The sequence below is a fragment of the Lissotriton vulgaris genome, chromosome 9, assembly GCF_964263255.1.
Source record: "Lissotriton vulgaris chromosome 9, aLisVul1.2, whole genome shotgun sequence".
Lineage (NCBI taxonomy): Eukaryota > Metazoa > Chordata > Amphibia > Caudata > Salamandridae > Lissotriton > Lissotriton vulgaris.
The window spans coordinates 667,067,529-667,084,721 of NC_141697.1; the positions used below are offsets into that span (position 1 = coordinate 667,067,529).

Sequence of the window (17,193 nt, forward strand, 5' to 3'; positions counted from 1 at the left end):
TGCTTTCACTCTGTTGATGTCTGAACACCAGGTCTTAGAGGCAGTCCCATGGCAGTAGCCATGTGGGGATCGGTGGTAGGAGTGGGCGTCATCGAAGCATTTCGACGTGTGCATCATGGTCTGAGACTATTCTGCCTAAATATTCTAAATTTTGAATCATTGAAAGGAGTGTAGGTGAACACAGGAATCGGTCTAGTTGCACTCGTAGATTGTGTGGGATGGAGTAGAAGGAATAGAGTTTGATTGTCAGGTGCGTGTGTCGCCAGGCGTCCGTTAGTGACCACTGGTACGTCCATGCGTGGAAGCGGGCTGTTTGCGTGTGGACAGGGGAAGTCGGAATGGGGGTGGGACCCATCCAGGGAGAGGTCTAGCGTGCTATTGTAATCTTCTCCCAGAATCCATGGTGAGGCTGTAAATTGGGCCAAGACATTAGATGAGGTCTCCCAGAACTTTGTTTGTTTCTTATTGGTAGATACCGCCGATTAGCACTGGTTGGCTGTCTAACAGGCCTTCCAGCAGTGCATACCTTCCCTCTGTGTCTGCTATTCCTTCCCTCTGTGTCTGCTATTCTACAGGTCTCTCGGAAAAGGGTCCCTGGCCTGAGCCATATTAGTGTCCCTCGTGGAAACGCTGAATATGTAGTGACACAAAAAGTGCCCCACCAGAGTCTCTGGAGTTTGTCGAGGTCCCCCCTGGTGAGATGTGTTTCCTGTAGTTATATGATCTGCGCTTGGTGGTGCTTAATTTAGGCGTGGATAGCATAGCGTTTCCATGCAGTGTGTATTCCACGGGCATTTAGAGTGAGAAATGTAATATCTGTTGTGGGTATCATGAGGGTGTGTGGGTCCTGTGGGGAAGGGGTGAAGCTGAAAGATCATGACAAAGAGACCCCCTCATTAGGAATGTCTGCACCAAGTACATGGCCTGGGTACGTCGCTGTTCGCAGTATAGGTATGGGGTTAGGATAGAGTGCAGGGTAGAACTATAACTGTAATGGGGTAAATACCCTACCTATCATCTGGATATGTGTAATTTCTGAGTGTAGATAGTTGTGAGTCAAACTGTATATGTTCATGGCTACCGTTTCAGTAAGAGAGTCTTGTGTCCAGAGGGCACATTTGAAATTCTTCTTTCAATCTGAGTGAGAGATGTTCTCAGCAGCCTGTCTGATGCAGAGAAGATTGGGCTGACCTGTTTGGTTTCTTTGTGCATCTTGAAGAGCATGTAGAATGTGAAAAGTACTGAGTTCTGTTACAATACACTGAATGTGTTGACTGATGTAATTTAAGAATGTTTTATAATCCTGTAAAGTTTTCTTTTAGTTTATTGGGTTGGGTTAGTCCCGTCATACAAAAATAAGGTGTCTAGTCTCCTAGCAGGTTTACATTGTATATACGGATGTATGACGTTACAACGCATTCTTTTACCACGCATGCCTTTACAACGCGGTTTTTACAACGCATAATGCTTTGGGGCGCTGGATAGTGAATAGTTTAATTTACTATTCCAACTCCAGTCCCCGTGGATAGTAGGGAAGGTGTTGGATAGTAAATTAAATCTATTCCCTATCCTAGAGCGCCCCCCAGCGCAATGCGTTGTAATGGTTTGCGTTGTAAAAGTTGCGTCGTAAAGGCACTGCGTGGTAAAAGTTGCGTTGTAAATGATGTTTCCCTGTATATACACTTAAGATTCAATACTCAGGGCAAGACAGTGCTTTACAGATAGAAATGTTATGTTCTGCTTTCACATTCCGATTGTGAGTTTCCATATAGTCTGCCAGGGAATAACAATTATTGTTTTGCCTTTATTCTCAAGACCTCACTGATAATCTCATTGGGTAACCAGGAAGGGTGATGTGTCTTTTTGTACTGTGGCATACTGTGATTACTTGAACGTTCAAGCATCTAATCTCTCTGAAGCGAATAAATCAGTGACTTGAATACATACTGTTCCTTTGCTCCTCTTCTTCGCTGGGAAACAGATCTGCAAGACTGTCTTTTCTTGGCTGGGAATCATCTTTTTCCTGTTTTGAGAGAAAATGTGACCATGTAACATAATGGTTACACTAGCTCAGAACAAATAAGTAGTGTTCAAGTTGAGATCTAAAGGACAACAGGTTTGGCTAGCCAGGTGCCTTATACTTTTCATGCGGTATCATGATAGGTTACTCATGTACAAATCATTAGGTTTATGTGACATTATTGACCCCCCCAAACTATCAACCTACTCACATATCAGGACCTTGAGATTAACTCCTAAAGTATCAACAACGTAAATGTTGATTTTTTATCACTTTTTTCTACCACAACAAGATCTGTGAGTCTGTATACTGTTCACAATAAGGGGTTAAGACCTCCATTCTCTGTTAATAGATTTGCTCCCTTGTCTTCCTTGGAGGACAATGACTGACTTGCGTTTAGAGTATTTTCCCCATAGACGGCAGCCTCATTTGACCACAGATACAACTGGAGGAGAAAAGCTGCGTAGGTCAATATTCATACAAGTTGTAGCCCATCCTAGTATGGTCCCATCTACTCCCCCAGAAGTACACAGTAGAGGGCAGACACCTATGACCCCTCCTGGGGATGTCAACACGAATGTAGGGCTCAACCCGGTTAGGGTTGGCCAGCAGGTGGTGTTGTCCTCTTGGAACATAGCTGGTCTTGAATCCAAATTGTATTTACCTGACTGGGGGGATTTTATTGAACAAGGGGAAATATGGGCTTTCCAGGAGACCTGGGCGGTCGCACCACTGTTCCGTAATGGTTTTCTTAAATTTCACAAACCAGCCATCAAGGGTCATAGGGGTAGACCGGTTGGTGGATTAACGACATGGGTCAGACAGCATGAGGATATTACTGTGCCAGAAATGTCTATTGACAGTCCCGATATATTGGTCGTACAAATAACCTCCTCAAAGGGCTTCTCACTTTTGTTGATCAATATTTATGTGAGAGGGGTTTCTAGTGGTAAAACCTCCCCTACACTCATGCTTTTGGAGCATTACCTCAGCTCTGTCCAGTATGAAGGCCATAGGGTAGTGGCCGGGGATTTTAACATTTGTTTTGAACCCCTGGACGAAGATGATGGTAAACTCTCTGAAGCAGAGGATTCAACGTGGGGCGTTCCTCAGCTGGAACTTAACCCAATTAGTACGTGGTCCCAAGCAGCCTTATTTTTAAAGGGTCTCTGCCTTAACCTGGGCCTAAGAGCAGTGAACGGGAGAGTAAAATCAGATAGGGGAGGGAAGATGACCTTTGATAATGGGAGATCAATGAGGCGTATAGATTATATACTGGTTGGTGTAGAGTCATGATCTGTGATTGTAGATATGGTGGTTACAACTAGATTAGAAAGTGACCATAATCCCCTGGTTCTGAACATTTTAGGCAACTGCTTTAGGGGACAGTCAATTAATGACGAAGTAGATAAGATTCAGGCAGTAGTCACTCTAACGAATGACGAGCATAGGGTACGCTGGCCTACGCTAGCAACTAACGAGGAAGCCAGGGTAGCCATCAGGTTTCTAGTTACCCAAACCATGGAGTCCCTCAATAACTGTGGATCACAGGAACAGGTTATCGATAGAATTTCTAGAGCCCACAGTGATTGATTTCAGGAGCTTAAAAAATTATTTATTAAAATAATAGTTAACAATGGTAAACCAAAACCACAAAGGGATGCTTCTTGGTACGATCCCAGTTGCAGGAATGCCCATAGAGAGCTTCTCACTGCAATTAAATCAAAATCACCCAGTAGTGTCCGAAGATGTAGGGTGATTTATAAGTTAGCCCTGGATAAGGCAAAGAAAAATTGGGATGAAGAGCGTTGGAAAGATCTATCCTCAGCATGTATGGGTAGAAACATGTCACAGTTTTGGCATCTGTTAAAATGGGGTGATAAACCTAAGGAGCAGAAACCAACGTCAAACGTTGAACCCCAGCACTGGGTAACCTTTTTCGAAAATCAATTTAATACATGCTTGAGCACGGTTGTGCATCTTCCTATCCCCACCCCTGAGGAACCGCTCCTGTTTATTGAGTCAGAGGTGAAGCATGTTCTCCAATTGATTCCCAACGGGAAAGCCCCAGGTCCGGACTGTGTCCCAGCAGACCTGTTTACCCATGAGCCAGTTTTGTGGGTACCCTACTTGACACTCCTGGCTAATGCAATCGCGGGGGTGCTCCGGTCCCTGATTCTTGGTTCGGGCCGAAATCTTGCCACTCTATAAGAAGGGCAATAGATCGGCCCCGGCCAATTACAGGCCGATCAGCCTCATCGATGCTGTCCAGAAAATTATAGCACGTCTAGTACTTGGTAGAATCCAGTGTTGGATGACTGATTATGACATTCTAACACCATTGAAAGCGGGGTTTTGTAGCTGTATGGGGACGCTCAATCAGGGTTTTAGATTTGTTATGTTGTTTTGGAAGGAGGTTATCGTGGGTGGTGGGTTGCTCTTTGCTGCTTTTGTGGACCTCTGGTCCGCATTTGATTTAGTCCCAAGGATCAAACTATGGGAAACATTGTTAAAGGTGGGTAGCCTGCCGCTTTGGTGAGGGTCCTGGTTAAATTACACAAACACACCTACGCACAGGTCCGCGCCAGTGGAGGTGACAGGCAGGTTTGAGGTGTCAAAGGGTGTTAGACAGGGGTGTGTTTTAGCCCCCACCTTGTTTTCCCTATTTATTAATGAGGTTATGAAATGTTTTATAAATAAACCAACAGATGCCCTCACCTTAGCTGGAATGAAAATACCCCTCCTCATGTTCGCGGACGACAAGCTCTTGATATCTAAAACCCGTCAGGGGCTGCAAAAGGCCCTGGCAAAGTTTGAGTTATTTTATCGCGAGCATGAGTTGGAGGTCAACGTGGGGAAGACAAAGTTCATGGTCCTTCGTGGGCCAAGACCAATCAAAGCAAGCATATCTATGGGAGGCACCACCCTTGAACAGACACCCATTTTTACTTATCTGGGTGTCATTTCAGCGAGACTTTGAGCTGGAAACCCCAAATTGACCTGCTCTCCTTAAAACACACGCAATTAGGAGGAGCCCTAATTAAAGAGCATAAAAGATCTTTTACGAAACCAATGGCTCCTCTTGTTAAAATGTATAGCTCTAAAATGTTACCGGCTGTCCTGTATGGAGCGGAGCTTTGGGGTTTTAGTAATGTTGACGCCCTCAAAACAGGTCAAAATAAATGTTTAAGATCAGCAGTGGGTCTACCGCAATCCACCCCCTGCATACCCCTGCTGTATGATTTGGGTTGTCAGCCTGTTGAAGACATAATCCGGTACAGACCGCTGGCGTTTTGGCGACGTGTGTGGACTTTACCTGAATTGTCCCTGTATCCTAAGGGTCTGTTAGAGATCTTAATCCTAAGGAGCTCCCACAGGATTGTGTGGCTTGCTGGAATCAAGTCGTTGTTATTGGATCTGGGGTTGGGTGAGTTGTGGTATAAACCTGTAAAGCAACATTCCCCTCTAAAAGTGCCTTGAAAGAATTATACTGGAATTGGGTAATTAGTAGACGCCACTCGATGGTGGCAGTTGGTTCTCTCACTGCAAACTTCCTCAATGCTAAAGATACGTGTTTTCAAGAGGATTATTGGGGCATAATATCCAAGACTTTGGATCGCAAGCTCTTTCACCAATTTAGAGCTGGTTCTTTGCCTGTAAGGGGTTTAACCAAGCTTTGGGGAAGTGGGAACAGTAGTAACTGCTTGTTCTGTTTGAATCAGGAGGAAACGTTAGATCATTTCCTCTTTGTTTGCCCCCAGTATCGTGCCCCGAGGCGGAAGTGGTTGCGCCAAGTTTGTAGTCTGCCGGGCACAAGATCTGCCCAAATAGCTAGCAGAATTTTGAAAACTGATACTGCTAACCTAGTAGTGACTGGGGTAGTCAAATTTATTAGCTGGGCTTGGATTATTCGGGGTAGGAGTTCCCCGTGTCTGACCCCAATGTCCGTTGTATAGCTATGTGGAAGTGGGATGACCGTCACTCCCTAGTCTTTCGGGAGGAGTAGATGCCCCTATTTAGCACTATTGTCTCCTATTTCTTTTTTTTGTACTGTATAAATTGTCAAGTCTTTTAATTGTATTTAATACCTTTTTAAAACTATGTATATATATTTATTAATTTTAGTAATATGTAATCCCTAGCATCGAATTTTATTTTATGGATTTTATGGTGATATTATGACTGTATTGATTCACTTAATGTCGGTTTTATATGGCTGCTAGCATGTCTTTTATGATGTAAATCGAAATAAAGACTTTTTGACATTGACATTGACATAATGTTCACAATATATGTGAAGGTTACTTTTTTGACCATAAAAATGTGGTAAAAAAAAACAAATCTTTTTGGTATTCAGAGGGTTGACAACTAGGTCAGTAATTCTCTTGTTCCTTATTTCAAAATTCCTTTCATACTGAGATAGGTTTTGCAATTTACTGGAGCAAACAAATGATAAAATCTTGTATAAAGCTACCTATATTTTTAAAAACACCCCACGTGCATCTCATTGATACTTCACTTCAGTAGTCTCATGCTCAAAGTATATTATCACACTTACACTGTTTACAGTTCTTAGTTTCTCCTTTGTTCTTAACAGATTCCACAAAACCCAATCTTTGCTATCCTGTTTCCTTATGATGGGGTCCTAAAATTGTTGACATCAGGTTGAGTAATTATGGACTATATATTCCCTGGCATAATGAACAAAGACTAATGTATTCTAGAGCTTTGCTTCACATAGACTCAATTCAATTCGTAAGCTTTTATTCGATTTGAAAGTACAAATCATATAAGCAAAACATTAAAATACGATTCCTTATATGTACAAAAATGACTCAAAATGTACACATGGATAGTGCAAAAAAGGGGATAGGAAACATGTACAACAATTAGTGGGCAACAGTTAATGGTTTAGAAATATAAGCAATATAAAAGTTATACAAAAGATCATATGTGTACAGACAGGAAAACAATATATTTGTCACACCAAGTGATATTTCCTGGCAGCTGTACGTTAAAACAGAGGTCCGAACGGCTCGAATGGGCATTGGAGGATAAATTTGATGTATAAAAAAAGGACCATACAATACATACTGTAAACATAAAACATAAAACATGAATGATAGTTCGGCATTTTACAAAAACTTTTATGTACAGACAGGCATGTATAAAGATAATAGCAGCACTATACCTTTCCTGACAGCTGTACATCTCAAGGGCATAAAACTAGCATAGTACAAAGTTAAAATGTTTTATATACAACATATACAAATCGTTTAGTACAGACAGGTATGTATAAGATTATTACAACACTATACTTTTCCTGGCAGCTGTACATTTCAAAATAAAAGTGGCCACAAAAAAGCAAATATCCACATTCTCCAAAGAGGATAGTAATATCAACGCAGTCTTTGAGGATCGAATGTTATATTTTATAAAAATGGGCTTAAGGTATTTTACCCTTCGAAAGTGGTAAAATTTGCAGAAAAGTAAAAAATGGCAACAGCTCTGTCGTGAGGTATTGTCGCTCGGGCAGGGGATCTCGGATCTGACTTTCTGGTTTGGGAACGCAACAAGGTGGTGTACGATGCCCAATCTGACTCGGGTTAATACGAATTGGTGGGATGGACGAGTCACGTTCACAAGGTAGGATTGAAGCCCCGGAATTAAATTCAGTTCCTTATAGAACTTCACGGTGGCTAACTTACCGTGCACTTTGTCTCGCTCAGCTTTTTTAAAATTTAAAATCGTTTGCTTGATTTCTTTTTTGGGAATAGCGACTGCCAGTTCTGGATCAAGAAAGACATCAATATCAAATAAAAGGTTATACCAGAATTGAATGTATCTCAGCCACTGTATACGTGATGAGTGGTCCAAACCTATACAATCAAGAATAATCTCTTGAGTGAATCGAGTCTCTGGCTTAGAACGCCACAATAAGAGTGGCCGAACGGCTGCTAAGTCAGATATAAACTCGATCCCTACCTCATCGTGGATTAGTTGTACAGAGGCAGAAGAAGGAACACATAGCAGTCTCTTTAAAAACTTATTTTCATCAGTTTGGAGCGAAGGACCTTCACTATGGCCCCATAAACCCGCCCCATACAGTGCGGAAGAAACACAGCGGGTGTTGTATATATTGATCATATCTGGGATGCTTCTCGATCCAAGTTTAGAGGCAAATCGAAATATACTGCTGGTGGTCCGCAGCATTTTCAAACTGATATTATCGAACTCAGAAGTCCAAGACCCATTGTTGGTGTAAGTGATTCCCAAATAACAGAAAGATTTAACGTGTGTCATTTTATCACTATCCAAGAAAAAACTATGCTTCAATTTGTTTGCTGCCTGCCCGCATGACATAACATAGGTCTTGGATATAGAGGGGTGATGTAGAGAGAGAATAGTGAGAAAGGGGAGTAATGAAGACAGCGCGCAGAACGAGAAGTGCCACCCCCGAGATCCACCGCCCTCCCCCTTCCGCCCCCCCCCGCGCCCGACCCCTCCCACCCCCCTGGTTTTCCCCCTCCCCCGCTTCCCCGCCCGCTCCGCCCCCTGCGCCCCCCCCCCCGCCCCCCTTGCCTGTCAGCGGGGGCTACACATACTGGCGACTCCGCTAATGCACTCCCACCCCGGGATTCAGAGTTATCACGCACCATTTGTAAATATCCTCCCACGAGCACCACGGGGCAGCACCCTATGAGGCTACTCCGCCCGAAACCAACGAGACAAGGACCACACTGCAGCACCCCCCCCCCCCAAGCTTAGGTTCGTTGCACCCACACCTTCATTCCTGTTCTCCCCCAGATCGGAATAGCGACACCCACGGCAGAGGTCGCCCCCCAGTTGACCGCACCAGACCTGCCTTTCCTATTCGCACCCTCACTACTAGCATACAGGGACTACACACAGGAGTGCAGCACATAGGCAAGCCACTGCTGAGACCTCCCACCCCACGGTGCCAACATCCTGACCAATCTAGTCGTCCACAGTACTCGTACATGCCACCCGGAGTCGAGCCAGGATGACCATTCATACAGTAGGGACCAATAGGCTGTGAACACCGGGGGGACGGCTGGTCACCAAGCTACCCAACTGGGCGGGCAAAATTGGATGTCCTGGTGGGAACGGCACTGCGAGACACATCGAGACAAGACAATGGGATGAATGGTCAGACACATGCAGTGCCCTCCCATGAGGCGATAAGTGGTGATTACTATATATATGTGCAATTATTGGACCTTCAACCATCGACTGTATTTGCTTTGATACTGTACGAACCACTCCGATTGTTGATTCCCCTTTGAGTTATGCACCTAACGAACTGTACTTGTATACCAAGAGCTTCAATAAAACAGATTTAAATAAAAAAAAAAATAACATAGGTCTTGGATTTGTTCACACAGAGCCTCCTATTTTGGATAAACAACATAAAACTATCGATTAGGCGCTGTAGGCCAATCCTGGGTACGGGATAAAAGAACAGCGTCGTCCGCATATAGTAAAAGTGGGACGGGTTTACCTCCAATCAAAGGGGCGTCCGCGGAAATATCAACCAGGGTACGATCAACACAATTAATAAAAAGTGAAAATAAAAGAGGGGCCAAAACACATCCCTGGCGGATTCCCATTGAGACTTTGAGGAATGGGGTGCATTCGCCTAGGGTGCCATAACGGACCTTGCAAGAGAGTTTTTCGTAAAGCCTGGCTAAAAAGTGGACAATTTCCTTCGGTGCCCCTGACTCTAGCAAAACCTCCCAAAGAATAACATGATTAACTAAATCAAACGCGCTGCTCAAATCAGCAAAACATAAAAAAAGGTTGCCCTTTTTGGCTACAGTATATTTATTGATGATAAGGTCCAAATTTACACATTGTTCCAAAGTGCCCATACCTTTTCGGAAGCCATATTGCACTTTGGTTAAAATATTCGAATCAGTTGCCCAAGTTTCTAACCTTTTAAGCAGAATCCTGCTCATGACCTTTACTGAGGCGTCCAGCCGGTAATTGGAGGCCTCAGATTTGCTACCTTTCTTGAATAGGGGAATTATAACTGATTGGCCCCAAGAAGGAGGAAAATTGCCTTCTGCCGCACAGTTAAAAATCCTCACCAGGATGGGAACCCACAAATTCGGTTCAGCTTTTAGTAGGTCAATGGGAACCCCGTCCGGGCCTGGGGCTTTCCCCCCTTTACTATTAGAAAGCCCTTCATAACCTTCCTCCAATGTTACTCCCATGGGTAGGGGTGTCCAAGATGAAGCCTCAGTAGTTGATACAACTAGGGGTATCTCTTCTGGGTTAAAGATGTTAGTAAAATGGGTAATCCAGTCATTACATGCAACATAGGAAGTTAATTCCGGGATACCATCTTTATTGAGAAAAGGGCTGTTAATTGTTTCCCAATAAAGTTTGCAGTTTTTGGTCTCGGCTGCTTCCTTTAACTTGTCCCATGCTTCACTTTGTAAGATCTTTTTTCTGTTGGTGATTGCCATTTTATAGTTGGCCCTAAGGTGTTTTATTCCGTTACTGTCTCGTGGTTTGATACCTAATGCCTTCTTCAATTCCCGAAGGGCAAGTATACAGGGTTTGTCAAACCATCCATGCTTCATACCTCTGTTGGATGAGGGAACCTTAGTAAAGATACCTTCGATAATAGTATTAATGGTGATGAAATGTGACAATAGGGAATCAGGGTTAATTACATTATTTAAACAGTAGCTGATTTGTGTTTTACAGCTGGTTATAACCTCCCTCTGTTTGGCCATGGAGTTGGTTCCAGACCATCTGATCCTTAGGCCATTTGGTCTGATAGGTACTAAGTCAGTGGAGCACTTTTCTCCTGTCACTGGGGATGTACCGTGACCCAGGAGGGTGATACAAATGCTATTATGGTCACTGAGACTTTCCTCTTTGATATACAGGTTGGAAAAGTTTCCTGTACTAGACAACAAGATATGATCTATAAATGTCCCAGCATCCCTTCCTGTAAAGGTGGGACATGTAACTGTCTGGATGTTTTTGTTACAATTTAACAGGTGTAGGTCTAGTTTGGTTAACATTTTATTAAGTATTGAGCCATAATGACAATGTGGGAAGTGGAGGAAGTCCTCCCTCTCACCCGCTCCCCCCCATTGGTTAGACATTACTGTTCCAAGGCCGCAGGGATTCCCTTTAGACAGGTGGCATGGCTGCAGGTTAAAATCCCCTGCCCATATGACATCTACCTTTCTGTTCGAAATACCCATAACCCTTACAATTTCCTTTTCAAGGGGGAATAAAATATTCCCTCTGGAGGCGTCAAAGATGTTATTGTAAAAATCTACTATAACCAGGTCAATTCCCTTACTGCAATCAACCCTCACTACCTGGCTGTGGGTTCCCACAATCGAACTGCTTCTGACTACACAGTTACTCATCTTGTTGGACAGAAGCAACAGAAGACCCCCCTTAGCCCTACCTGAGCTGGATTTGGTGGCGTTAAGACAATGGGACGAGTAACCTTCAATATTTATTTGTTCCTGGCACCAGGTTTCCTGGAGAAGGATTATGTCAAAACCTTCCCCAATAAACCTGGACCAAAAGGGTGAGTCTAATTTCCCTGCAATACCGGCGATATTCCAGGAGATAAGGGTAAGACCGGCAGACTTGATGGTATCATAAACACCCATCACCGGCTGGGGATCACAAGGTATGATCGGACTAACTTCCAGGGTACTCACAACTAAGCCAGGTCTAGAGGCGTCAGAGGACGCACTCACTTCGGGACTAATACAAGGGGCCCCTTTACATGAGGGCCCATCAACGAACCCCTGGGTGATTTGGTTATTACTTGTAATAGTATGAGGTGGAAAAGGTTCTGTGGGGCTCCCTTCATTTACCCAATCATATCGTCTGCCCGCCCGTTCAACGACGGGTACACAGTCCGAGATGAGGGCTGCTGTAATTCTATCGTTGGCGGGTAGCTTACGTACATGGGGGGACCCAAGCTGCTTGATGGCTGGCTGACTAGAGGGTGATGGAACACTAAGTCAGTCGACCATCTCCAGACAGTCAAATCTGTTGCTAGTGTGAATACCTTGCCATCCATTCCCCATTGGGTGGCCTTTATTGGGGTACCAGGGACGGGGTAACCAATCCCTGTTCCTGCTCTTTTGTGTCATCCAGGGACCTCCATAATTCCATGCTTGTTCTTGAGGAATAACCCAATTGGGGGCTAATATTGGGGGATGAAAATTAAATACAGGTGGATAGAAAAAGGAGAGCCGCTGGGTATCGATTCCCCCTTTCTTCTCCAACTCTGGCCACGAGCAGATATGATTCACCGAGGATGCGTCTTCGCAAGTAACAATGACGCAGTCCCCCAACTTGACGCAGTCCCCCAGTCCACTCAGATTGCAAAGTTACCAACAAGACTGGGTCCTGAGATCAAACCATATGAAATTACTCACTATTCCTTGTTTCTGTAAGGCCAGGATAGGGGACAGAGCATCTGCAGTCAGAACAACTGTGAAGCTCTGGAATGCCATGCTTCTCCATCTCCACATGACGAAACACCAGAATAGGCCTTTAGGAGAGCTTTAAAAACCTGTCTCTTTAACCGTACTTAGCTCTTTTTCCTGTGCCTTCTGTGTGAATCTCCTACTTTAGTGCCAGGACACCTCCGTTGGAGGTAGCCTTGCGCTCAGAAAATGTCAAGATAAAATAAATGTAGCTGTCACCTAACAAAAGCACCTAGGATTAAGGCAACTACTGTAGAAAATGCAGTATCATGGTAGATTTTAGACAGAGATACTAACAAGGTAACTTTATTTCAAATAGAACCTGGGTATTATCACAATAAAATGAAAACATTTTAGAATGTAAAATTACATCATACAACAAATTCCAGACTGTGGCATTCAACAGCCACTCTGAGCTCTCCTTCAGCAGACATTGTAAGCCATCAAGATGCTTTGCTACATGGATCAAAGCAACACTTCCTACATTTATGTTGATGTTCTGTTTTTTGCTGTTTGCTGCCCAGATGACTAGCAAATTGTTTTTAATTGTAAGCAACCTGTGGGGCTCTTCACAAATCTCATCTACCTCCAATGCATTTTCAATTTTGAGATAGTTCTGATGGTGCTGCATAGTGTCAATGGTCTGAGTGAACAGGTTTACTTCTGATAAGAGGCATCACAAGTAAACTGGGGTCTAAATTGAGACCTAGAATATAACAGCAACTCTGTGGGATAACCCAGTTACAAAGATTCTTGCTACTTGTTCTCAAAGGGGCTCATAGGTTTTTCCCCATTTTATGCCATTCCCCACTTATTACAGAAGTGTATCACATATTTGCACTGGCCACTGTACCAGCCACTCGTTTCAATACTTCATGCCCCATTACAGAAATTGTAAGACCTACATACAATGATCATCTCCCGTGTTTGGATTTGACATTTTTCATAATCTTATACCACTTATTTTAACAGTTTAAATGTATAACTGATTTGCTTATTGCATACCCACTGAGTAGAACCATTGTGTTCTTGATATTTGCCCTCATATGGTAGATTCTAGACCGTTATTGATATATGATGAAAAAAGCCTTGCTGCATTTCACAACAGAGTAGCTCACAGCACATTCCTATTAGCGATATCCAGAGCCCTCATATCTGTCAATACAGACAGATTAAACCATCAGGATGCTACAGAGTTGCAGTGCAGACGTGTTGCCAGACTCGCATCTTCGGCGTGAATCTACATTTGTGAGAAACGTTCCAAAAGGTAATAGCACTGACCTATTTGATCAGACTTTACGCAAAAATGTATACAAATATCAGAAAACATTAGAAAAACGGCAAAAGCAAGAGACGAGATTACACGAGAAGACAATTTTGCTCTTAACTCACTTAACAAATATCATTTGATTGCGAATCAGTCAAATCAAAAACTTGAAATTACCCGTTATTACAACAATTAATTTCGTTGCTCACAGTGTGGAAGAATGGTGAAATGTGAGTCTGTTAACTAATGATTGATTTATAGATCTCAACAACATGCCCAGACTCCATCTGTTGTCAAATACATTTAACATACTGGGTGTCATAAGGGTGGCTTCATCATTTTACAAATAGTTTCTCTCGCAGAACGTCTAACTGAATTTGTAGATGCATTGCTGCTACTTTTAGTGACCGCATTCTGGTCCGTGGTTAATTCTCCGCTCGTGAGAGAAAACTCGGGCGGTCGTGTCAAAAGAAACAATGAGTAAGATTTATAAGGTTTAAGGAGCCAAAACAGTCTTCGTATAGAAGAGAAAAGATTATCATGTTCTCTTGTATAACCTATGATATAAACTAACACATGGTGTATAGTGTGTCAAGGGTTTATCCACGGACCAGAAAGGAAACCTAGTTTTGGGTCCCCTGATTGGATACTCAGATCCAATCGATTCAGAGTTGTACCAAGAAACGTATTAGCATATTCTATATCCAGCTACTTGTTTCGGATTGGTCCATCCAATAGCCTATCACGTAACAGTTCCACTGATATAACCACAAGCGACATCGCTAGTCCCAACACACGACTCGGACCCCCACAGAGAGCAGAACTCTTTTCTACTAACTAGGTGAGTGAACATTTCGGCCCCACTCCGATTTCTGAAGGACATTAACAGAAACTGTAGGTCTCTCCCAGAACCGGTATAGATCTAATTCTTGACTGCCTGTTTTTTAACTTACTTACAGGTAGACTCTCATTCGTTTGGCCATAGCATGATGCCCAAGGGATTGTGAAATCATACACCATCCCATTAGGTAAGCTATACTAAATTCTCTTACCCAAGTCGATCAGTTCATCTTGATAAGTAATTCAGAGCCAATAAACCAGCTAAAACACATCTCAAATTGATTTTAGGTTATCTTTGAGAAGCCTAAAAGACTATTTTATCAGCATCCTTCTGCAATATTATCCGTCAGAAGTTGGGAATTCGTGACATCTATACATGGTAATTTCCTTTCACAATATGCTATAGATCTATCCAGCATATGTTAAAACTTCCTAGCTAAACCCACATTCCTTGGTTTCTCTTTTTTGTCCCATTGTGCAGGCATTTTTGGCCTAACTACATATAATATTTATGATCCAAACACAACCAATTTAACCTTGGTTTCCTATGTTCAGGGGGACAACAAAATATCACACCCATTCAGAACAGGTAGGCATGAATTTAAACTATCTCTTCTACCTTCAATAATGTAGTATTATATAAAATATGTATTAATACAATACTCTCTGTCACCACAGAAACAGAAATATACTACTATCAGCAGCATTTTATAAAGCGACAACAGAAGCCCACGCTCCAATCTGTAAACGTGTAGCGATCCCTATAAGTGATCGTCAATAATATCCTAGGGTAAGCTGAAATTAATTTGACTACCCCATACGTCTATCTCTGAATTTTGGGTGTCCCTAGGTACAATTCACCTGGAACATTGGACCCCTACCCCCCACTTTAGCTCTTGAGTAGCTTAACCTGCGGCCCCATGTGCCTCTCACCTTAGCTCTTAGAAAAACTTGCATATGTGGAATCTATTGTGCTATCTATGAAGGGTTCTAAAAAACACTTTCCGAATAAATAGCTGTACCTACTGTTGTGTTAATGCAAGGCATATTGGCAAAGTACATGATATGGTTGTAGTAATTGTCATTGTCGATAAACCTTGTGGCCCAATCTCTAACTGCAAAATTAATAGCTATGAGTCAGTAAATTGTTCTTTTTATTTAATGTTTTGAAAAAGTGTACATGTAACCCTAGATTTCAGACACAATTACCTATGATGTCCAATGTAATCAATATAAGTAATAGAGATGACAGAAGACAAAGAATTGTGAATATGCTGTTAATTCTCTGTGTATTAACTACAGTAAAGCTATAAGTCCTCTGCATTAAAGGTGATGTTAACTATCTGCATGATATTCACTTCTAGGGCGATTATACACACCCCCTGGTTTTGGCAGACAAAATTTAAGTCTTGATAAAGGTGATCATAATAAGGAGTTATCACCGAAACGCGTTGACGCAATCAAAGCTGTATAATTCAAGTCTCCAACACCATAATAGATACGCAGAGGTGGTAGCGATACTACTCTGGTGCCAACAGAGTGGAGAAAGAATATACAAATCTGTATCCAACAAGTGTATGTTGTAACTGTTCTGTCTGCTTGTAATTGTGCAGGTCGCAATTATCTGTACTGTGTCAATTTTATCTTGTTTTAGTTAAGGGATTCAGTCTAGTCATCCCTGATGTTTGTATTGTCTGTTTTTTAATATATTCCAAATAAATGAATTATTAACTTTTCCATATTTTTGTTGTATGTATTCGTTATGTCATAAGGTACATTATTTTATACCTGTATTTAGTTGCGCCTTAAGGGAACCCTTTCTCTTATCTCGATAGGATAGATGCCTTTATGCAAAATACTATGTTTTTTGGGAAGCTTCATTGACAATTTGCTCAATGTCAGAAGAGGTACCTTTGAAGACCTAAGTATCATCATAAGTATCTCAAAGATGCTTTTATAATTTCTCTGAATGTGGGAGATAATGAGCAGTTCCCTTTTCTTAATGTGAAATATGTTTTCCAATCAAGAACACCACAGAGTCTTATATACAGAAAGCATACTAAGACTACACACCATGCCAACAGTACACTTCCTATTAGAGTGAAATGGGAGAACGGATAATTGCAGTATGTGTTGTGGAGTGCTGTGCCCTGGACACTGGAGCGGTAATTAGCGGGAACACCAGACAGTTGCAACACCAAATACTGAGTACGGGCAAAGACCACGAGCGGTCTAACACCCTTTACTGTTGTGGTGCAATACATTCGAGTTAAAGGGGTCGGGGTTAGGGGCCAGGTGACTCACTACATCCGTTCCCCAACAGACTCATACAAAGTCATTCAGTCTTTGGTTAGGTTGGGGATTTAGGCGCAGGTTGTACTTCTGGCTCCTGGGATCACTAATTGGCTCCTCTCTCTTGCTTCGCCATAGGGTCTTCCAGTCAGGTTTTCAGGGCAGATTTGAACTGGTGACTGCTCGCCTCCTGGTCTCTGGTTACTGAGCCCATTTCCTACCATAGTGTCCATTTACTCTCGGACCGCTTTGCAATTTTTCTTTCTGTCCGGGCA

The 17,193-nt window shown here is 42.7% G+C and overlaps 1 protein-coding gene across 2 annotated transcripts in view; it reads right to left on the bottom strand.

Annotated features, from left to right (window-relative positions):
- Positions 1–17,193, bottom strand: part of KLC3 (kinesin light chain 3) — an 819,433-nt gene that overhangs the window by 486,646 nt on the left and 315,594 nt on the right. For both annotated transcript variants that reach the window (XM_086938378.1, XM_086938377.1), the window contains exon 4: positions 1,948–2,023. In XM_086938378.1, coding sequence (XP_086794504.1) covers positions 1,948–2,023 — 76 coding nt within the window. The remainder of the gene's footprint in view (positions 1–1,947; positions 2,024–17,193) is intronic.